Source organism: Ranitomeya variabilis, chromosome 2 (genome assembly GCF_051348905.1).
Source record: "Ranitomeya variabilis isolate aRanVar5 chromosome 2, aRanVar5.hap1, whole genome shotgun sequence".
Lineage (NCBI taxonomy): Eukaryota > Metazoa > Chordata > Amphibia > Anura > Dendrobatidae > Ranitomeya > Ranitomeya variabilis.
Genome location: NC_135233.1, coordinates 117,396,274 through 117,419,834, shown reverse-complemented (window position 1 = coordinate 117,419,834; position 23,561 = coordinate 117,396,274). Strand labels below are relative to the sequence as shown.

Genomic DNA, 23,561 nt, shown 5'->3' with positions numbered 1-23,561 from the left:
TCTTTGATAACGAATTTAACCCTTCCCGACTTGATGTACATGCACGTTACACGCCAGGTGCAAGTAATGAACGTGCTCTGGAGCGGAGCTCACTCCATACCTGGTAGATGACAATTGCCTGTTATCCACCCAGCATTTACGTGTAGCCGTGTCAATCCAAGGTAGAATTCAGAGGTATTGCAGTGTATACATAACATGTTCAGGTCCCATAGTAGGACTAATAACATTTTTAAAGTCAAAGGCTTTTCTTAAAAGGTACAAAATGATATATATTTTTTTTTTTTATTTATTTATTTTTTTACCATAAACCTATAATATGGCCGCCATGTCCATAGATATAAAATTATCCTTTTTATCCTATATCGTAAGTACTGCAAAAAAAAAAATTCCAGAATTTCTTTTTAGGTTTTTATTTTTCATTTTTATTCCCTCCACACACACCCCTCCCCTATTGCCAAATAATAGATTTCAAGGCGATCAAAAAGTCGCATCTGTTCCGAAATAGCAGAAATGTAACTCACAGCTCGTCCTGTTAAAACACGCACTTACACAGCTCTGCAGACACACCAATACAATTATCGTGACAAATATTGCGGCACAAAAATAAATTCTATTTTGACTTATAAACTTATAACTATATAAATTTTGATATTGCCATAAAATAATTCTAGCTCCATCATCTCATAACTTTATATTGTTACTCCTACACAAAACGTAGAATTAAATTGACACGTGGATCTTACAGTTCCCCTTGTCAAAGAGACGTTTATTCAAACAGACATGTCAGAAGATCAGACGAATTTTGCTCATAACTTTCAAGTCTTTTTTTTTTTTCTAATGGGAAAACAATTGTATGTATACACTCACTGGCCACTTTATTAGGTACACCTGTCCAACTTCTTGTTAACACTTAATTTCTAATCAGCCAATCACATGGCGGCAACTCAGTGCATTTAGGCATGTAGACATGGTCAAGACAATCTCCTGCAGTTCAAACCGAGCATCAGTATGGGGAAGAAAGGTGATTTGAGTGCCTTTGAACGTGGCATGGTTGTTGGTGCCAGAAGGGCTGGTCTGAGTATTTCAGAAACTGCTGATCTACTGGGATTTTCACGCACAACCATCTCTAGGGTTTACAGAGAATGGTCCGAAAAAGAAAAAAAATCCAGTGAGCGGCAGTTCTGTGGGCGGAAATGCCTTGTTGATGCCAGAGGTCAGAGGAGAATGGGCAGACTGGTTCGAGCTGATAGAAAGGCAACAGTGACTCAAATCGCCACCCGTTACAACCAAGGTAGGCCTAAGAGCATCTCTGAACGCACAGTGCGTCGAACTTTGAGGCAGATGGGCTACAGCAGCAGAAGACCACACCGGGTACCACTCCTTTCAGCTAAGAACAGGAAACTGAGGCTACAATTTGCACAAGCTCATCGAAATTGGACAGTAGAAGATTGGAAAAATGTTGCTTGGTCTGATGAGTCTCGATTTCTGCTGCGACATTCGGATGGTAGGGTCAGAATTTGGCGTAAACAACATGAAATCTTTGGGATGTGGTGGAACGGGAGATTCGCATCAGGGATGTGCAGCCGACAAATCTGCGGCAACTGTGTGATGCCATCATGTCAATATGGACCAAAATCTCTGAGGAATGCTTCCAGCACCTTGTTGAATCTATGCCACGAAGAATTGAGGCAGTTCTGAAGGCAAAAGGGGTCCAACCCGTTACTAGCATGGTGTACCTAATAAAGTGGCCGGTGAGTGTATAAATAATGTGTGTATTTGTATATATACAGCTTTGGCAAAACTTAAGAGACCACTGCAAAATGTTCAGTTTGTCTGATTTTTCTCTTTATAGGTATATTTTTGAGTAAAATGTAAATTGTTCTTTTATTCTATATACTGCTGACAAAAGATGTCTCCTTAGTTCCAAGCAATACATTTTGTATTTATTTTCTGAAAATGAGATATGGTCAAAATAACAAAAAAAAAAAGACCTCAAATATTGCTATGAAAACAAGTTGATCATTTAGGAACAACAATACTAATGTTTTAACTCAGGAAAAGTTCAGAAATCAATATTTTGTGGAATAACCATGATTTACTCTGTCGCCTCATTGGGGGACACAGGACCATGGGTGTTATGCTGCTGTCCACTAGGAGGCGACACTATGCATAATCTGAAAAAGATTAACTGTGGCTCCTCCTGTGCAGTGCTTTCCTCCAGTCTTTCACACTGCTTCTGGCGCAAAAATGTAAGCAGTTCTTCTTTGTTTGATGGCTTGTGACTATCCATCATCCTCTTGATTACATTGCAGAGGTTTTCAATGGGGTTCAGGTCTGGAGATTGGGCTGGCCATGACAGGGATTTGATGTGGTGGTCCTTTATCCATACCTTGATTGACCTAGCTGTGTGGCATGGCTCATTGTCCTGCTGGAAAAATCAGTCCTCAGAGTTGGGGAACATTGGCTGAACTGAAGGAATCAACTGTTTTTCCAATTCCAGCTTTGCTGAAGCATCCCCAGATCATCACCGATCCTCCACCAAATTTCACAGTGGGTGCAAGACACTGTGACTTGTACACCTCTCCAGGTCTCCGTCTAACCATTGGATGACCAGGTGTTGGGCAAAGCTGAAAATTAGACTCATCAGAGAGGATTACCTTACGCCACTCCTCTATAGTACAATCCTTATGGTCTTTGGCAAACTTCAGCCTGGCTCTCCTTTGCTTCTAATTGATGAAAAGGCTTTTTTCTAGCTTTACATGACTTCTGCCTCTAGGAGCCTGTTACGAACTGTTCTTGCAGTGCACTTCACCCCAGCTGCCATTTGCCATTCCTTTTGTAGGTCACTTGATGTCATCCTGCGGTTGCTGAGTGATATTCGAATAAGATGACGGTCATCCCAGTCAGTGTAGAGTCGTTTTCGCCCTCTGCCGGTCTGTAGCTTTGTTGTCCCCAATGTCTGCTGCTTGACCTTGTTGTAATGGACTGCCATCTTAGAAATTTTAAGCAAGGAGGCAACATGACGCTCACGGTGTCCTTCTGCTAGTAAAGCCTAAATTGAGCCCTTCTTTTCCTCACTCAAGACTTTTTCTTTTCAACTCCTTTGGCATGGTTAAAAGTTATTTCTCTATCGCCTCTCATTGGGGGACACAAGAACCATGGGTGTATGCTGCTGCCACTAGGAGGCTGACACTATGCAAATGAAAAAGTTAGCCCCTCCTCTGCAGTATACACCCTACCGACAGGAAGTAGGATATTCAGTTTAGCTTAGTGTCAGTAGGAGGTGGACACGGGTCTTTCATTAGACCCTTATCTACCTCAATGTGCGTTGTTTTCTTTCAGGTTTTCTGGAGGGATACAGGGTGAACAGTCACACCTGTAATCCCACAATGCGGACTATGAGTACGGCGTGTACTGCCACCCCGTATCCTCATAGATCCCCCAGCAGGACCATGATCCTAGCACACAAGCGTGCTCAGAAGTCCGGTCCTAGCTCCGTCCCCCACCCACTCGCCCACCAGAGCCTGTCGGTTGGAGGAGACAAGGACGTCCACCAGCAAGTTCAGGACGTCTTTTTGCATCCGGATTAATGAGGTATATTTCTCCTTTTCCTCAGGTTTTTTTCCGGAGGAAGATATACAGATGAAGAAGGTGAGTATTTAGAAGGTGTCCCATCTATTTCCTTCAGGACCTTTAAGTTAGGGATTCCCTTTAGGGAGGTGGGGGGCTTTTTCCTAGGGGAAATATCAGGGATTTCAGCAGCACTTTTAGCCCTGCTCAGGCCTCCTTAACTCCCCCCAACCCCCTCCCCCCCCAGTCTGGACGCGGGCTCCGACGCTATTTGAGGGGCTAACTTTTTCACTGGCACAGGCGAGATGTTCGCTGCGGCGATGGCTTATTCGCCACCTCCTCTCATTTAGGCGGTTGCCGGCGTATAACCTAGGCCCCGGCTTCTCGGGCCTACTCCGGCGCAACGGCCGCCGGTTTCTAATCTAGGCCCCGGCTTCTCGGGCCTACTGCGGCGCGACGGCCGCCGGTTTCTAATCTAGGACCCGGCTTCTCGGGCCTACTTCGGCGCGGCGGTCGCCAGTTTCTAATTTAGGCCCTAGCTTCTCGGGCCTACTCTAGCGCAGTAACTCCGCCCCCCATTTGCTCTCCTTCGGGCGGGCTTTCTCTCGCCCGTACCTTCTTCCTGCAGGGCGCCTAGCTCCGCCCCCCATAGCAGTGCCCGCAACTGGCGCCATATTGGTTACCCTGGTCTGTGCACTTGTCTCCGCCCACTTCTTCCCAGCCACCGCTCTACAGCCGGCGCCATCTTCCTGCCCCAGGCTTGCGCTGTCGGCCCCGCTCCTCTTCCGGTTTTAATAGCGGTCCTTTTGCCCTTCTTTTCCTGGTGCAGCATCCAGCATGTCTTTTATGGTTCCTCTGGCGTCGCCATGGGTCGTCGCATCCAGCGGTGCATTTGTCTGCAGGACCTGCTCCTCTACAGCCTGGCAGCTACAGGACATCTGCTTTGAGTATCTCTACACAGCAGACTGACACTTCCCTCTGCCTCCGTACCCTAACCCTCTGGCACCATGTCTAATTCTAAGGGAGAACGCTCCCGTCCTCCTGCTTCTTCTGCTATTTGGTCCGTCACTTTGTATGTTCGCCCTACATATGCAGATTTCCTTCCCTCTGTCAGGACTGCAACAGCTCCACGGTGCCCACGGCCCTGGACACCCCTGCTGTCCGAGAGAGTGAGTTCCCTATCCCAGGGTGGGTTTCCTCTCTGTCCCAATCCCTGCGATCTCACCCGAGTGTCTTAGACCTTAGTGTCTGTTCTTGATAGGTTGCCCCTGACGTTTCTCGCTGTGGCCAGCGGGTCACAGGAGGCTCTGTCTGCGTCTACCCAGATTGGCCGCAAAGGATCTAGACAGGAACGCCGGTCTGAGGGGTTTTTTTTCGGTCTTCCTCCTCCGAGTCAGGCGAAGCGTTCTCGGATGCACCTTCGGAAGATGTGTTGAAGCTGGATTCTAACCAAATCGCTAGCATGAGGGATATGGTTCAGAACCTCATTACTGCAGTTAACCAGACCTGTGGCATCAAAGACTCCGCTACGGAACCCGCAGATCAGGCGGTTTCGTTTAGACGGTCCAAACCACCTTCCAAAGTTTTCACCCCTCATTCTGAGTTCGAGGAGCTGATGGCCAGAGAAAGAGAGAATCCGGCCAGACACTTTCAAAGAGGACAGCACCTCGGCGTGTTATATCCTTTTTCCCCGGAGCACCGCCAACTGGACCGCTTCTCCCTCAGTGGGCCTGCCAGTCTCAAGACTACACAGTCCGGCCTTTTTCCTGGTGCAGCATCTTTGAAGGAATCTAATGGTAGACATTTAGAATCCTTTGCGAAGTCAGCCTTTAAAGCGGCTGCGTCCATTCTTTGCCCGGCTTTTGCCTCCTCATGGGTTTCAAAGTCTGTGGCCAAATGAGCAAAGCAACTCCGTCAAGGCACTCTAGCTGGGCCCAACCAGAACAGCTAGCGGAGCTTACCAACCAGATTTCTCATGCGAGTGAGTATTTGGTCTCTGCCTCCCTGGATGCCGAATCTCGTGCAGCTCAGGCATCCAGCAATGTCGTGGCCATCCGCCGGACAGTTTGGCTTAAGGCTGGCAAGCGGACCTGCTTTCTAAGAAGGCACTTACCACCTTGCCCTTTCAGGGATCACGTCTTTTGGTTCCATATCGGTCCGAATTATTAAGGACACGACCGGGGGGGACAAGTTCCCTTCTCCCCAATCCAAACCTCGCCGACCTCTTCCTCTACAGCAGAGGTCACAAGCGCGCCAACATAGGAAGAAGTTTTCCTTTAGGTCCACTTCTTCCTGGCTCTCTTGCTATTCCCAAGGAAGATCCACCAGGTCTAGACCTGGAAGATGTATCTCGGCATGATTCTCACTGAAATCCCGGCGCATCTCCCAAGGTAGGCGGTCGCCTTCCTTTCTTCACTGACGTTTGGCTTATGGTGATGGAGGATGCATGGGTCAGGGAAGCGATGTCCTCGGGATACAAAATCAATTTCGCTTCTCAGCCCTGGGATCTTTTCTTCGAATCTCGCCCTCCAAAAGATCCGATTTTGTTTCCGGGTTTTCCTTGCAGCCATCGCCTCTCTCCTCAGCGCGGAGGTAATCGTTCCCATTCCAGAAAGAGAAGGATTTACAGGCTTCTACTCGAACCAATCCCGGTTCTCAAATTACTAAATAAAAGGGTTCGTCTGCGACTTTCGGAATGGAATCCCTTCGTTCAGTAATCACTTCCATGGAGGCATAGGAATTTCTGTACTCCATAGACGTTCTGGACCCCTAATTTCATGTCCCTATATTTCCAGGACATCACAGATTCCTGCGCTTTGCGGTACATCAGGAGCATTCCCAGTTGGTCGCCCTGCTTTTCGGTCTCGCAACTGCTCCCAGGGTTTTCACAAAGATCACGGCGGCGCTGATAGCCATCTTGAGAGTCAGGGGAATGGTGCTTTTCCTTAACTCGACGACATCCTCATCAAGCCTCCGTCCCCTTTTCTCAGGCTCACGAGAGCCCGTCCATCGTCCTCGACACTCTAGCCCGTTTCAGGTGGTTTGTCAACAGGAAGAAATCCTGTCTTGTTCCTTCCCAGTGCCTCGTCTTTCTGGGCATGCTCTTCGACACTCGTCAAACCAAAGTCTTCCTCCCCGAAGATGAGATCCATCCTTCTTCGGGACGTACGCTTGCTCCAGGGTCCTCGGCTTCTCTCCTTTCGATCGGCCATGAAGGTTCTGGGGAGGATGGTAGCAACATTGGAAGCGATTCCCTTTGCCCAATTTCACTCTCTACCTCTTCAGCAGACCATTCCGTCACAGTGGGACAGGTCTGTCTTCTCTCTGGATCGTCCGATCCGACACTCTTCCCGGGTCAAGCGGTCCCTGAACTGGTGGCTGACGTCACCTCTCATCCCCCAGGGCAGGTCCTTCCTTCCAGTTCACTGGCGGGCGGTGATGACGGACGCCAGCCTGCTCGGCTGGGGTGCAGTGTTTCGCCACCTGACTGTTCAGGGTCATTGGTCGGCGCAGGAGTCATCTCTACCGATCAACGTCCTCGAGATTCGGGCCATCCTTCTCTCCTTTCGTCACTGGGAAAGGATTCTCAGGGCTCTTCCTATCCGAATCCAGCGGACAATGCCACGGCGGTGGCATATGTCAACCTTCAAGGGGGGACTCGGAGCTCCTTGGCCGATGTATCAAATATCCTCCTCTGGGCAGAGGCAACGGTTCCGGTGATATCTGCGGTGCATATCCCCGGCGTGGACAATTGGGCCACCGGCTTCCTCAGCCACAAGGGTCTCGCGGCAGGGGAATGGCCCTTGCATCCGGAGGTTTTCCATAAGATTTGTCTTTGATGGGGGACTCCGGACGTGGACCTCACTGCGTCCTGAACGAACGGGAAGGTTCCTTGGTTCGTCTCCAGGTCTCGCGACCCCCTCGCAGGGGGCGTCGACGCTCTGGCCATTCATTGGTTGCAGTTCGTGCTGCCCTATCTATTCCCACTCCTGCCCTTACTTCTCAAGCTGTTGAAAAAGTTCAAAGCGGAAGCGCTGCCGGTAGTTCTGACTGCCCCGGACTGGCCCAGGAGAGCTTGGCTTGCGGAGATCGTCAATCTTCTCGCGGACACTTCTTGGCGCCTTCCAGACAGGCCCGACCTGGGTATCTCTCAGGGTACGATTTGCCACCCGAATTCTCGGTCGCTCAGTTTAACGGCGTTGCTGTTAAAACCGCAGTTCTAAGAGCGTCCGGCCTTTCGGACTGGGTGATTCACACCATGATCGAGGCTAGGAAGCCTTCGTCTTCCAGGATTTACTATCGTACCTGGAAGGCTTATTTCCGTTGGTGCGAGTCCAACTGCGTTTTACCTAGGTCCCTTTCCTTGCCTTCCATTTTGGCTTTCCTTCGGGCAGGACTGGATTCGGGCCTTGCTCTTAGTTCCCAGAAGGGCCAGGTTTCTGCACTCTCCATCCTTTTTCAGAAGACTGTATCTTCTCGGCCACAGGTTAAGACCTTCCTTCAAGGAGTGGCTCATGCTGTCCCTCCGTTCAGGGCCCCTGTGGATTCATGAGATATAAATCTGGTACTGGACGTTCTGAGGGTTTCCCCCTGTGAGCCTCTCAGGGAGGTTCCCCTGTCACTTCTATCTTGGAAGGTGGCCTTTCTTGTGGCCATCACTTCTATCCGCCACGTTTCCGAGTTGGCGGCCCTCTCTTGCCGAACTCCTTTCTTGGTCATCCACCAGGACAAGGTGGTCCTCAGGCCTCCGCTTCCTTCCTTACTAAGGTGGTTTCCACCTTCCACCTCAATGAGGGTATCGTTTTTTACCTTCCTTTTGCCCAGCTCCGACTCATCCTCTGGAGCGATCGTTGACCAAGCTGGACCTCGTCAGGGCAGTGAAAATCTACCTGGATAGAACGTCCGCTTTCCGGAAGACGGATTCTCTTTTCGTCATTCCTGATGGCACGCGCAGAGGCCTGCCGGCTTCCAAGGCGACTATTGCTCGCTAGATCAGAACGGCAATTTTGGAGGCTTACCGGGTCAAGAACAGAGTGCCCCCTCCGGGGATAAAGGCTCACTCGACCTGGGCAGTCTGCGCCTCCTGGGCGGTGCACCACAGGGCTTCCGCCCTACGGCTCTGCAAAGCGGCAACCTGGTCTTCCATCTACACGTTCGCCAAATTTTACAAGGTCCATACCTACGCTTCGGCGGATGCCGGCCTAGGCAGAAGGATCCTGCAGGTGACAGTGGTGAGTCCTTTGACCTGACGGAAGTCTGTTTTTCCCACCCCAGGGACTGCTTTTGGACGTCCCATGGTTCCTGTGTCCCCCAATGAGAGGCAATAGAGAAAACAGGATTTTTGGTTGCTTACCGTAAAATCTGTTTCTTGGAGCCTTCATTGGGGGACACAGCACCCTCCCAAGTTGAACAGCTCTGTTAATTGTGTTATACTGTTAACGTTCGAGTTCTTTGAACACTCTTTGAGTGTTTGAAACTCTTAAACTGTGAAGCGCTGCGGAAATTGTTGGCGCTTTATAAATAAAGATTATATTATTATTCTTTGTCTTTTACACATTGCTTCTCCTACTGCTTTCTCACTAACTGAATATCCTACTACCTGTCGGTGGGGTGTACACTGCAGAGAAGGAGCTAACTTTTTTATTTGCATAGTGTCAGCCTCCTAGTGGCAGCAGCATACACCCATGGTTCCTGTGTCCCCCAATGAAGGCTCCGAGAAACAGATTTTACGGTAAGCAACCAAAAATCCTGTTTTTTTTTCATTCCTATTACTACTAGCACTTGTTTTGCCATCCACCTTGTCCTATTGCAAGAGGATTGTGAACACCTCAATAGTGTTTTTTTATACTTTCCTTCGTTAAATAAGATTTGGTTCAGGTGATCACCTTATCAGAAGCTCATTAAGTAGAATGAGGTGTACTCTGGTTGGAATTCAACTGACTCTGGAATGGAATGGCTGTCAGACATGTAGAGATGCTGATTTTTATAAAACTTTACAGTGGTCTCTTAATTTTTGCCAGAGCTGTATATATATCTACTATATAATTGTCTAAGGGTCACTTCAGTCTGTCTGTCCTTCTGTCTGTCACGGATATTCATTGGTCGCGCCCTCTGTCAGTCATGAAAATCAAAGTCGCTGATTGGTCACGGCAAAACAGCCACGACCAATCAGCGACGGGCACAGTCCGGAAGAAAATGGCCGCTCCTTACTTCCCGCAGTCAGTGCCCGGCGCCCGTATACTCCCCTCCAGTCACCGCTAACACAAGGTTAATGCCGGCGGTAATGGACCGCGTTATGCCGTGGGTAACGCACTCCGTTACCGCTGCTATTAACCCTGTGTGTCCCCAACTTTTTACTATTGATGCTGCCTATGCGGCATCAATAGTAAAAAATGTACTGTTAAAAATAATAATAATTAAAAAAACTGCTATACTCCCCCTCCGTAGCTTACGCCGGCCGCCATCTTCCGTTCCCGGCGATGCATTGCGAAATTACCCAGAAGACTTAGCGGTCTCGCGAGACCGCTAAGTCATCTGGGTAATTTTGCAATGCATCCTGGGCACGGAAGATGGCGGTAGCCGTGCGCCCATCGCCAGAGTGCTGTTGGATCCCAGGGGGTGAGTATGTAACTATTTTTTATTTTAATTCTTTTTTTTTTTTTTTTTTTTTTTACAGGTATATGGTGCCCACAATGCTAAATACTGCGTGGGCTGCGTTATATACTACATGGCTGCTATATATACTACGTGGGCTGTACTATATACTACATGGCTGCTATATACTACGTGGACAATACTATATACTACATGGCTGCTAAATACTACGTGGGCAGTACTATATACTACATGGCTGCTATATACTACGTGGGCAGTACTATATACTACATGGCTGCTATATACTACGTGGGCAGTACTATATACTACATATAGTTACATAGTTACATAGTTATTAAGGTTGAAGGAAGACTTTAAGTCCATCTAGTTCAACTCATAGCCTAACCTAACATGCCCTAACATGTTGATCCAGAGGAAGGCAAAAAAAACCCATGTGGCAAAGAGTAAGCTCCACATTGGGGAAAAAAATTCCTTCCCGACTCCACATACGGCAATCAGACTAGTTCCCTGGATCAACGCCCTATCAAGGAATCTAGTATATATAACCTGTAACATTATACTTTTCAAGAAAGGTATCCAGTCCCCTCTTAAATTTAAGTAATGAATCACTCATTACAACACCATACGGCAGAGAGTTCCATAGTCTCACTGCTCTTACAGTAAATAATGGCTGCTATATACTACGTGGGCAGTACTATATACTCCATGGCTGCTATATACTACGTGGGCAGTACTATATACAGTATTACATGGCTTCTATATACTATGTGGGCAGTACTATATACTACATGGCTGCTATATACTACGTGGGCAGTACTATATACTACATGGCTGCTATACACTACGTGGACAGTACTATATACTACATGGCTGCTATATACTACGTGGGCAGTACTGTATACTACATGGCTGCTATATACTACATGGCTGCTATATACTACGTGGGCAGTACTATATACAGTATTACATGGCTTCTATATACTATGTGGGCAGTACTATATACTACATGGCTGCTATATACTACGTGGGCAGTACTATATACTACATGGCTGCTATACACTACGTGGACAGTACTATATACTACATGGCTGCTATATACTACGTGGGCAGTACTGTATACTACATGGCTGCTATATACTACATGGCTGCTATATACTACGTGGGCAGTGTTATAAACTACATGGCTGCTGCATACTACGTGGCCTGTGTTAGATACTGCGTGGGCTGCGTTATACACTACATGGCTGCTATATACTACGTGGGCAGTGCTACATACTACATGGCTGCTATATACTACGTGGCCTGTGTTACTTACTATGTGGCCTGTGTTTTGTACTGCGTGGGCTGTGCTATATATTGCGTGAGCCTGTGTTATATACTACGTCGCCTGTATTATATACTATGTGGCTCCTATATACTGCGTGGGCTGTGTTATACTGTTTGGCCTGTGTTATATATTGCGTGGCCTCTATTAACTCATCGGGTATTCTACAATATGTATGTATGTATATAGCAGCCACATACTATATAGCACAGGCCACGTAATATTTGTATGCTATATACTACATGGCTTCTCTATACTACGTGCCCTGTGCTTTATACTATGTGGCTGCTATAAACATACATATTCTAGAATACCCGATGCGTTAGAATCGGGCCACCATCTAGTTTAGTATAATCACACATCAACAAGACCTCGATCATATATATCATCGCCAGTAAAAGGGGATATAGAAAACGGCAAAAGCACAACACTTTTTAGAAAGGCTAAAATAGCAATTTTTATTATAATTAATATAAATACACGAGTTGTATATTTGAGAAAAAATATAGGAGGGGGGAATAAGTACAGGAAAAAAGGGGTGGGTATGACTGGGAATAAGAAGCGTGTAAGGCACAAGAGGAGTACACAGTATAATCAGTTATATAAAATACAAATGGTAGTATGTGAATATCATAACAATAATAGGTGTCAATAAAATTTAGTAAACCATCATGATCTAATATTATATAATATAACTGCTCTGTCTATGGAGGAGACCTGTGCACCATAAGTAGTAAAATTATAAAGTGAAAAATAATAGCTAAATGTAGATGATGGCACAGTCCATGATTGGACCAGAGCAGATATATAGGAAAACAAATAACATATGTAAACATATAACCCGTTAGCGACTGCCGATACGCCTTTTAACGGCAGCAGTTAAGGGTACTTGAACCACAGCGCTGGTAATTAACGGCGCTGTGGAAAAAGTGCATAGCGCCCCCCAGAGTCGGATTTTCTCTGGGGTCTCGGTTGCCGGGGGTAGCAGAGACCCCAGGGAACATGATTCGGGTCGGTTTTTACCGACCCCCGAGTTGCGATCGCCAGTAATTAACTGTTTACTGGCGGTCGCAAAAAAAAAAGCTATTTACCATTTAATTTCTCTGTCCCCCGATGTGATCGCACATCAGAGGACAGAGAAATGGGGTCCTCGTGGTTCCCCATGGGCGCCGCCATCTTCTTCCGGCAAAAAAATGGCGGGCGCATGCGCAGTTCTCCCGCTGGACGGCACCCGGCAGATCTTTGGGGTCTCGGCTGCCGGGGGTAGCAGAGACCCCAAAGAACATGATCGGGGTCGTTTTTTACAGAGCCCTGTTTTGTGATCGCCAGTAACCGTTTACCGGCGACCGCAAAAATTAAAAAAAATTGCGATGTGTGTCATTCTCTGTCCTCTGATGTGCGATCACATCAGAGGACAGAGAAATAGAGGGATTGGGGACCCTGTTATACTTACCGGTGTCCCTGGGTCCTCCTGCTTCCTCTCCTGGCCGCCGGCTTCTTGCTTCTGTAAGAAAATGGCGGGCGTAGTGCGCCCGCCGTGATCTGCCAGCCGGCAGAGGAAGATTCTTCCTCTTGTTTTATTTTGGTCACTGTGAGGTAGGGTTGGGGCTAAAGTTAGAGTTGAGATTAGGGATAGGGTTGGGATTAGGGTTTGGATTAGGTTTAGGGTTGGCATTAAAGTTACGTTTGGGATTAGGATTAGGTTTAGGTTAGGGTTAGGGGTATATTGGGATTAGGGTTAGGTTTGAGGTTAGGGTTGATATTAGGATTATGGGTGTGTTGGGCTTAGGGTTTTGATTAGGGTTATGGTTAGGCTTGGGATTAGGGTTAGGGGTCTGTTGGGGTTAGGGTTGGAGTTAGAGTTGAGGGGTTTCAACTGTTTAGGTACATCAGGGGGTCTCCAAACGAGACAGCCAATTTTGCGCTCAAAAAGTAAAATGTTGCTTCCTCCCTTTTGAGCTCTGCCGTGCACCCAAACAGTGGTTTACCCCCACATATGGCGCATCAGCGTACTAAGTACTAGTTGGACAACAACTTTTGGGATCCAGTTTCTAATGTTAACCTTGTGAAAATGAAAAAATATTGGAGGCTAAAAAATCATTTTTGTGGAAAAAAAAAGATTTATTTTCACGGCCATGCGTCAAACTTCTGTGAAGCACTTGGGCATTCAAAATGCTCACCACATATCTAGATAAGTTCCTTGGGGGGTCTAGTTTCCAAAATGCAGTCACTTGTGGGGGGTTTCTACTGTTCAGGTACATCAGGAGCTCTGCAAATGCCACATAACGCTCGCAGAACATTCCATCAAAGTCTGCATTTTAAAACGTCACTACTTCCCTTCCGAGCCCCTATGTGTGCCCAAACAGTGGTACCCCCCCCCCACACACACACACACACACACACACACACACACACACACACACACACACACACACACGGTATCGGCGTACTCAGGACAAATTGGACAACAACTTTTGGGGTCCACTTTCTCCTGTTACCCTTGGGAAAATTAAAACGTTTGGGGCTAAAAAAAAACATTTTTGTGGAAAAAAAAAAAAAAAGATTTTTTATTTTCACGACTCTGCATTATAAACTTCTGTGAAGCACTTGGGCGTTCAAAGTTCTCACCACATATCTAGATAAGTTCCTTGGGGTCTAGTTTCCAAAATGGGGTCACATGTGGGGGTTTTCTACTGTTTAGGTATATCAGGGGCTCTGCAAACGCAACATATCGCCCGCAGACAATTCTATCAAAGTCTGCATTCCAAAACAGCGCTCCTTCCCTTCCGAGCTCTGCCATGCGCCCAGTGGTCCCCCCCCCACATATGGGGTATCAGCGTACTCAGGACAAACTGGACAACAAATTTTGGGGTCTAGTTTCTCATGTTACCCTTGAGAAAATAAAAAAATTGCGAGCTAAAAATTTGTGACACCAGCTTGAAAATGATTTTAAAATCCAAAATGTTGAAATGTATGTTCTGTAAATGCACTCAATACTTTTTCGGGGCTCCTTTTGCATCAATTACTGCATCAATGCGGCATAGCATGGAGGCAATCAATCTATGTAATCAGCCAGTACAATACAAATCCAAAAGAGGTAAAGTATGTGCTGAGCAGAATGGGTTTGCAGATGGTTGGGCAGTGGTGCGTTCAGTAATGGCTTAGATGTTTGGATGGAATCTTCTAAATATTCATGGTTTTTCTTCCAGGAATCACTCCGGTTGATGGGATTCCTGGAAAACCTTTTCCAGATTGTTACCCGGTCATGTTGGATGGAGCAATGGTGGGCTGGGTGGAGAAAGATTTGGCTCCAAATGTTGTCCATACACTTCGAAATTTTAAGGTAATACTTCTTGTGGGGAATATCTGACGTCTGAGACAGTGACTGCAGGGTGTAATCCTCCTCACCCTCTAGTGTTACTCGCCCTCATTTTCCTGCTGTCTGCTTTGATACCCTTTAAGATCACGTTGAACAAAAGCTATTTTTCCTTAGGGTCACCAGCTCAAGTGTCCATTTTTTGCTCCTATTTTATTCCTGCTGCTTTCCAGAGTAGTCAGTTTTGAGATGTACAGTTCATTATTAACAATTCTGCTTTACTTGCCCTCCCAAGGTCGTCCTCTTTGTCTTCCGCTGCCCAGGTCTCTGGTGTTTTCATGCCGATGTAGCTGCAGTCAATCACTACAGATGTCAAAGCTGCTGAGAGGTCTTGAGCTCCGTGTTTGGGATATGGACGTCACTGCCACAACCAGAGACCAGAGCAGCAGCAGAGACACATCGCAAGACCCCAGGATAGGAAGAAACACACATTTTATTTTGTTGGAATTTTTTTGTTTGTTGAAAAACCAAACTTCGCAAAAAGGGAAAATATTTGTGAAAGGGGACAACCTTTAATCAGAAAAAAACTTCCCATGAAAGAGGTTTTCTAAGATTCTTAATATTCAAGGGGAGTTTGCAGCAAAAAAAAGGCCAGTGATTGGCTGAGAGGTCACATAATGGGTGGGATGTCATTCTTTTCAGCAGCACTAGGGGGCACCAGAGTGGGAGCTGTTGTGCAGATGTTGACTCATATATTTAATTTTTGGAACATTTCCTACTCTATCCCATGAAACAGTTCTGTGAATGCTGAGCTCTGTATTACCCCACCCACACCACTAATGGGCAGCTTTCTGTCTATGCACAGTGAACACAAAGCTGCCAATCAGTTGTGTGGACGGGATTAGACAGCGCTAGGCATTCAGAATTGCTAGATCTGCAGCAGGGAAAACTGAGTTTATCAAAACTGCATCAAGCAGCCCAGTAAGTGACATTGCAAGTATCAGGTCTATCCTTACATCACGCTGCTCTCAGATTACATAGTGAAAACCTGCTGACAGATTCACTTCAATGAAACAATTTTTCTTTTTGGGCTGTTTTTTTACTTTTTTTTCCTTCTAAGAATACATAACTTAAAAAAAAAAAAAAAAAAAAAAAAAAAAAACACTTTTCATCAATGTAATCCTATAGGACTAATCTTTTTTTTTGTGGGATAAGTTGCAGGTTTGAATGATCACATTCACTTTACCATGTGATGTAAAGGGGAGAAAATATCCAGTTGTGAAATGTGGAGGAAAAGCGCAATTCTACAATTATTTTTTCTCATATTTACAGTATTCATTGTGGTATCAAATACCTCATAACCTGGTTCTTCCAGGTCCTTTATTTTATTATTTTAGTAAGTTAAAAATATGAACTTTTCCTTATTGTTTACACTTTATTATGAGTTAAATTATTTTATATATTGAGAGATTGGACTTTTGCGGAGGCAACAATAGCATAAGCTTCTTTTCCCTTTTAGTTTATCTGCATTTTGGACTTGTCACAAGGGTGCCCCACCACGCTCATGCCACTCACAGATTAACAGCGGCAATTAAGCGGTTAAACGGGAGCAATTAGAATTGGCTCCAACTGCTGCCATTAAAGGCAGGTTCTGGCTGTGTAACGCTGCCAGCATCGGCCGTGTAAGACCGGACTCCTCACCCAAACCCCTTAAATCATGTTGTTCGCTACTCGCTGTCCCTTCTCAATTACTATATTGCACCTTACTAAAATAAAAGTAGCCTGTTCTCCCCTCTGGTGCCGGCACCGGTCCAGCAATGTCAGTGCTGGATCTCCCATGACATGGTTTTGTCACGTGACCCCTGCAGCCAATCGGCGGCTGCTGATGGTCCTCTTCACTGTCGCATCCTTTGGCTGTAACTGACATCCAGATGAAGTCACCGCTGCTGCTGCTCTCTAGCCCCCTCCAGATGTCCGTTACAGCCAAAGGAAGTGACAGTGAAGAGGGAAGAGGTCCATCAGCGGCCGCTGATTGTCGGTGCCGGGTCTCCCTGCAGCCATTGCTGGATCGGTGCTGACACAGAGGAGAGAACAGGCTGTCTTTATTAGAACATGGGGAAATATAGTAATTGAGAAGCCATTGTCTGAGTAGCAGGCACCTCCTTTAAGTTATTGAGCAGTAAAGGGTTAAACAAGTATGTCTTCCATTGAGAGAGGGTTTGCTGACCTCCTAGGATGGATGCAATCAGTATGTGACACAAGTTGCTTGAGACAAGCTCTCTCGGTGGTCTGTGGACTACAAATTATCTCTACTAAACCGTGTATAGAGTTGAGCGACTGTTCGGCTTCGGTCGCCAAATCCGAATTTGCCATATTGGTGCCCTACTTGTGCTGAATGCATGTTTGATGATCGGTTCCGAACATATTCGGTAATTACTACTCCCATTGACTCTAATGACGTTCAACGAATATTGCAAAAACAATATTTGCTGCCGATCGTATTCGGACCCAAATCCGGACAAATTCGCTCCACTCTGTATATGACCTATTCCTATTTCCCAGGTAACACAGGAGAAGAAGATCCCACCCTGGACTGAGGTGGTGCTCATCCCCATGACTGGGAAAGCGAGTCTTTACCCTGGGCTGTATGTTTTCACCACCCCCTGCAGGATGGTCCGTCCTGTTAGGAATTTGGCGGTAGGGAAAGAAGAGCTGATCGGCACATTGGAGCAGGTGCGGTATTACACATTGTGATCGAGGGACCATGGAGGCGAGACCAGAGTAGTGTGGTCGTCATGAAATCAGCGTGCAAAATAATGTTTCACAAAAAAAATAGCGCTAGCGTAATCTGCCAGTAAAGTTTACACTAGGGGGTGTGTATAGGAGAAACTAACTAAATCAGTTACCTAAATTAATTATTTTCTACCCTGGACTGTAAATCTACCAATGTGGCATCTGCAGGCTGTTCAAGGCCTGCTGGGAGGTGTAGTCCCACAGCAGGCAGCGTGCCAGCACTTGCTGACCTCTGCTGTAGGGTAGATGAGGTTCTCTCCCGCGGAGGAGGAGGAGAGTCTTTAGAGCACTGGGACTATGGAACTTTCTGCCAGTTGAAGCTGATGGCGAATTCACAACTACCAATTGTAACATTTGGGGTCATAAATTCATTTTTTATTCCTCTAAGATGAAAGGTCTTTATTTTTTTTCAGTTCTTTGGATCAGCAGTGCAGAATTTCTGGCTGATCCGGATGGACTTATCTCATTCTTACTGTTTCTCACAGTACAATAGTGAAAGCCCCTTGTTCCCAGTCAGCCTGGTTAGAACATGATTTCTTCATTTCCGATTAAATGAGATTAAACGGAGCCGATTCCTTGTTATATTAACCCATTGTTGGCAGAGTGTGCAGCATTTATGTTTTTTGTAGGGGAGCACATCTGAAATGGGGATCCTGCCTGCGTTTGGTCTGTGTACAGCATTTGGGGTTAGACTAGAGCATCTAGGAGCGGTGATTAGGAAGGGGGGGTATTAATTACATAGAGGTTGGCTATCTGTGTGAGGTTTCTACTTTGTGATACTTCATATTAAAATCAACTTTTTTCCATGAAGTAACTGTTTTTCATTAATCTTCAAGCCCACTGATGTATCTAGATTCCCATCTGTGCCCCTCTTCCAGGTTTTCTTGAACGTGGCGATATATGAGGGTGAAATTGTGCCCGGAGTGACCACCCATCAGGAGCTCTTTCCTCACAGCTTGATGAGTGTTGTGGCCAACTTCATCCCCTTCTCCGACCACAACCAGAGCCCCAGGAATATGTACCAGTGTCAGATGGGTAGGTACACGCACGATATTCCCACCGTGTGCACACGGGACCCGTATGGCACTGTTCAGATATCTGTCCTGTTCTGATTTCCAGGTAAACAGACGATGGGGTTCCCTCTTTTAACCTATCAGGATCGCTCTGATAACAAACTGTATCGTCTGCAGACCCCCCAGAGTCCTCTGGTGCGTCCCACCATGTATGATTATTTTGACATGGATAACTATCCAATCGGAACAAACGCCATTGTAGCGGTGATTTCATACACGGGATATGATATGGAGGATGCGATGGTAAGTTCTCTCTAGGCGCTGTTCACACTTGTGAATTGGGTAAGTGCAGAGGATGGTCAGATCCTTTATATGAAATGTGCAAAAGAACCCCATTAATTATGGGTATAAAATATAATCTATCTACATAGCGTTGGATAGATTTAATCTGCTTGTAGTGTTAATAGGTTTGGATGAAGCTTCTTTTTATTACTTCTCTGTTCATATGTTTGTGCATTTATTGCACCCTATACGTGAACCCTTTTCCTAATATTAAAGCGAATTTTAAACAGCAGCATGATGTAGGGACATAGACCCTGATTCCAGCGATGTATCAATTAGTTCAGGGGTGGGCATTTCATTTTCCTAAAGAGCCAGATGAAATATCATGACTGTTATGGACGAACCTATACGCTGTACTTAATTCATCTCATTGTTATTATTTTAGAATTTTTTTTACCTCTTAATATTGAGCAGAATTTAGTCTGTTGATAGGCTGATACTGCTGATACATGTTACAATAGGGCTCATTATAAACTGTATTCTTACCAGTAGCAGCTAATCAGAACCGTACGATTTACTGCACACAGTGTACTGTCCCCCCACAAAGCCCCTCATACAGCCTTCCAGTGAATGGTGGGAGAGGGAGCTGACTGCTTTCTGTTTATTTTATTCATCAGTGTCTGCATCCCAAGGATGAAGATACTGGTGAAGTTGTGGCAGGGGGCAGATGTTTTGTGTGGGATGCCACTGGTTTTCGGTCTTTGGCTGTCTCTCTCCACTGGCCGCATAGGAGCAGCCAAAGGGCCGCTTGTGTCCCGCAGGCCATACTTTGCCCAATTACTTCGGCAATGGGTGTAGCAGTGATGATGTTCACAGTTTTCCCACCTCAGCAACTGAGCCCTGCGTAATCTGCAGCCGTGTATGACCCCATCCGCACCACCTCTTTCTGTGTACATTGTATAGTGATAGAGCTGCTCATTAGTGCAGTGGTTGGACTAGGATGCATGTGTCAAGTTGTTCTGTAATGATAATCTCCTGCTGATAAAACACTGATTGTATTGAAACAACAAATCGCAGCCCAGTAAGTGACACATCACTGTAATCAGGATCTCAGCCCCTGCATCATACTGCTATTGGATTACATAACAAAAAAAAGCTTCCCTTTAAAGTCAAACACCACCCTTGATGCGATACTATATAACCACTAAATAGCTACTTTGTGCTGGATACCTGATATGGCTCCTTATCATCCATCTGATATAAACTACTTTTGTTTGCAGATTTTGAACAAATCGTCTTGGGAGAGAGGATTCGCTCATGGGAGCGTTTACAAAACCGATGTCATCGACCTGGCTAAAAAAATAAAAGATCACGAAGACAATTTTGTGTTTGGAATCAAACCGGACGATGAACGGATAAAGGGGAAACTAGATGACGATGGCCTGCCCCCGGTAGGCGCTGTCCTGCGTCTTGGGGACCCGTACTATGGTTATCTGAACCAAAACACTGGAGAGAACTTTGTGGTGTTTTACAAGTGAGTCGTACAAGCTTTACATCACACGGACACGTTTCTTGGCATCGGCTATCTTCACTCGTGGAGTTTTTGCTGTATTTTTGTAATGTAGCTTCTTTGGTGTGTAAAATATATGGCCTTTTACAGAATCTGCGTAATCAAGAAGTTTCTGAAATCTTGTGCACACAATGCTGGATTTGTCTCTTGTGCATGCTGATAAAGTTTAGTGTTGGGGGAAAAAAGTCCTGTTCCATAGAATCAGGTTTTCGCCCAAAAAACGCAACAAAACCTGATACCTGTGTATTTGGTGCATTTTTTCACCACCCATTCAAGTCAATGGGTGAAAAACGCTAAAAGAAGTGACATGCTCTATGTCCAAAAAACCATGCAGAGCACAAAATCCTGATGACAAGAAAACAATGTGTGTGCATGAGGTTTCTGAAATCTCATAGGCTTTGCCGGTACTGTAAAACACAGCAGAAAATTAGCATAAAAAACGCCCAGTGTGAACTTAGCCTTGGTGTGTGTTTGCTGAGACGCAGAATGTCAGTCATCCTTTTTGCAGTGAATTTGTTGCTTATTTGAATGGGTGAAAAAAGTCGCAAAAAAAGCACACAGAAAATGCAGTTCAGGTATGGAAAATCTGCTGCAATACTGATCTATTGGCTGGAAAATAGTAGAATTTTTTACATGGTTTTTTAATGTGTTTCTGATGCGTTTTTCCCCACTCTTTAGTTTGGGTGAAATCTGCAGCAAAAATGCTGAAAGAATTGACCTACTGCAGATATAAATCTACAAGTCACGAATACGCAGCGTGTGCATGAGACTTCAGGATTCTCATTCACTTTGCTGGGACTAGGAAATCCTTCATGTTTTGTGACATCTGAGCAGAAAATAACGCAACAAAACTGCAACATGTGAACGGGCCCTTATTGTAGGCATGAACATATCCTTACTGATAAGAGTGACCTGTGAGACTGTTTTCAGGGATTTTTCTTCACTCTCATGTCTTGTCTTCTCAGGAGTAAGGAGGACTGTATTGTTGACAACATTAAGGCCTGCAGCAATGACCTGGGTATTGGAAAGTTCCAATCCGTGTGCATCACTATGAGGATCCCGCGTAACCCCACCATAGGTGATAAATTTGCTAGCCGACATGGCCAGAAAGGCATCCTCAGCAGACTGTGGCCGGCAGAGGATATGCCATTCACAGAAAGCGGGATGGTTCCGGACATTTTATTTAACCCGCACGGATTCCCTTCCAGAATGACGATTGGGATGTTGATTGAGAGCATGGCCGGTAAATCGGCCGCACTCCACGGATTGTGCCACGATGCCACTCCTTTCACATTCTCTGAGGAGAACTCTGCTCTGGAATATTTTGGTGAAATGTTGAAGGCTGCTGGCTATAACTACTATGGCACAGAGAAATTGTACAGCGGCATTAGTGGGCTTGAGCTGGAGGCGGACATTTTTATCGGTGTGGTCTACTACCAGCGTCTTCGTCACATGGTTTCTGACAAGTTCCAAGTTAGGACAACCGGCTCTCGTGACAAAGTGACCAACCAGCCTGTGGGTGGCAGAAACATACAAGGAGGAATTCGTTTTGGAGAGATGGAGCGTGATGCCCTGCTGGCACATGGAACCTCCTTCCTTCTTCATGACAGGCTTTTTAACTGTTCCGATAGATCGGAGGCCCATGTGTGTGTGACCTGCGGCAGCCTCCTGTCGCCTATCCTGGAGAAGCCTCCTCCATCTTGGTCCTCAATGCGAAACCGGAAACACTATTGCTTGGTCTGTGACCGGACAGATACAATTGACGTCATTTCTGTGCCATATGTATTTCGGTACTTTGTGGCGGAGTTGGCAGCAATGAACATCAATGTTAAACTGTCCGTGCGCTAAGGAGCAGATGGAAGGATGGTTTCTGCACGTGCCTTATACCATTGCTGGTACCTGTGCTCCTCCTGGGCAGGAAAACGATGGAAATAACTTTTACATGGAAACATTCACCATTCACTATTGTGAAGGCATTGCCACTCTCCTATCCAGCCAGATATGCCTGGTATTGGAAAGCTCAAGGATTATCTGATTGTCAGAAAGTGATTGAATAATCTGACACCACCAGTCATGAGTAGAACCAAAGTATGGAAGATGATATATCTGCAGAGTGTATGTACCAGTGGTTTAGCGCCGACGTGCTTTCTATAGTATGAGCATTTCTGTAAGTGACACCAGTGTCTGGATAAACATTAATTTTTATTTTCTTGTATCTTGGCTTCTTTGTCAGTACTTTTATTTGTTCTCTTTATTTATTTTTTTAAATGCGTCATCCACCTTCTAGTAAAACTTGTAATATGCCATACATAATTGTGTTCAGGGTCGGACTAGACTGGCGAGGTATCGGGGGAAATCCTTGGTGGGCCATTGCAGTGGACCAGAGAGATGTCTGTGGGAAGAAGAAAAAAAAGTGCGTTTTTTTTTTTTTTTTTTTTTTTTTTTTTTTTAGGGGCACAGGCCCTTTTTAAATGCGCAGGCAGAGTATGTGCAGGGGCATGCGAACGCAGCATTCATTACCAGAACCACGGTGGTGCGCGTCCCGTTGAACACAGACGAGCATGCGACTGATGTCACCGGCGCACACACATCTATAGGACGGTGGCAATTTTAATATGAGCGCCCCAAATCTGTAAAGGAGGATGGTGCCTGGAGCGCAGGCAGATAAGAGGAATCTTTTTTTTATTTTTTTTCCTTCTGTGCATGCGGCCATTACAAGGGACCAGGATTAAATATATGGGGGAAGGGGCAGGATGGATATATGGCGGGGAGGGCAGGATGGATATGAGGGGGGACCAGGAGCCATATCTGTGTATGTCACTGGTGATCATTGTGTTACTTGTACACTGACACTATATACAGGGCTCTTGTGTATAATATCACTGGTGGTAATAACCATGTTGTTGGTATTGTGGTTTGTATTCATGATTAGTATTGTAGCATTCAGTCACTATGTGGTGGTAATTTGTGGTCTGGTCATAGTGTGGCAGAATTTGTCCCCTGTATGTGGTATTATTTGGTTCCCTATGTGGTGGAATACGTAGTTTAAGTTATGGTGTGGCGGTATTTTTCCTATGT

General features: G+C 45.8%; 1 protein-coding gene across 1 annotated transcript in view; it reads left to right on the top strand.

The window, feature by feature from the left end:
• LOC143804616 (DNA-directed RNA polymerase I subunit RPA2-like) overlaps positions 1–22,703 on the top strand; it is a 51,021-nt gene extending 28,318 nt beyond the window's left edge. The window contains exons 10-15 of the mRNA XM_077282873.1: positions 14,719–14,852; positions 17,388–17,558; positions 18,497–18,653; positions 18,738–18,934; positions 20,194–20,447; positions 21,449–22,703. Of these exons, the coding sequence (XP_077138988.1) occupies positions 14,719–14,852; positions 17,388–17,558; positions 18,497–18,653; positions 18,738–18,934; positions 20,194–20,447; positions 21,449–22,331 (1,796 nt within the window). The 3' untranslated portion in view covers positions 22,332–22,703. The remainder of the gene's footprint in view (positions 1–14,718; positions 14,853–17,387; positions 17,559–18,496; positions 18,654–18,737; positions 18,935–20,193; positions 20,448–21,448) is intronic.
• Positions 22,704–23,561: the final 858 nt, after the last annotated feature.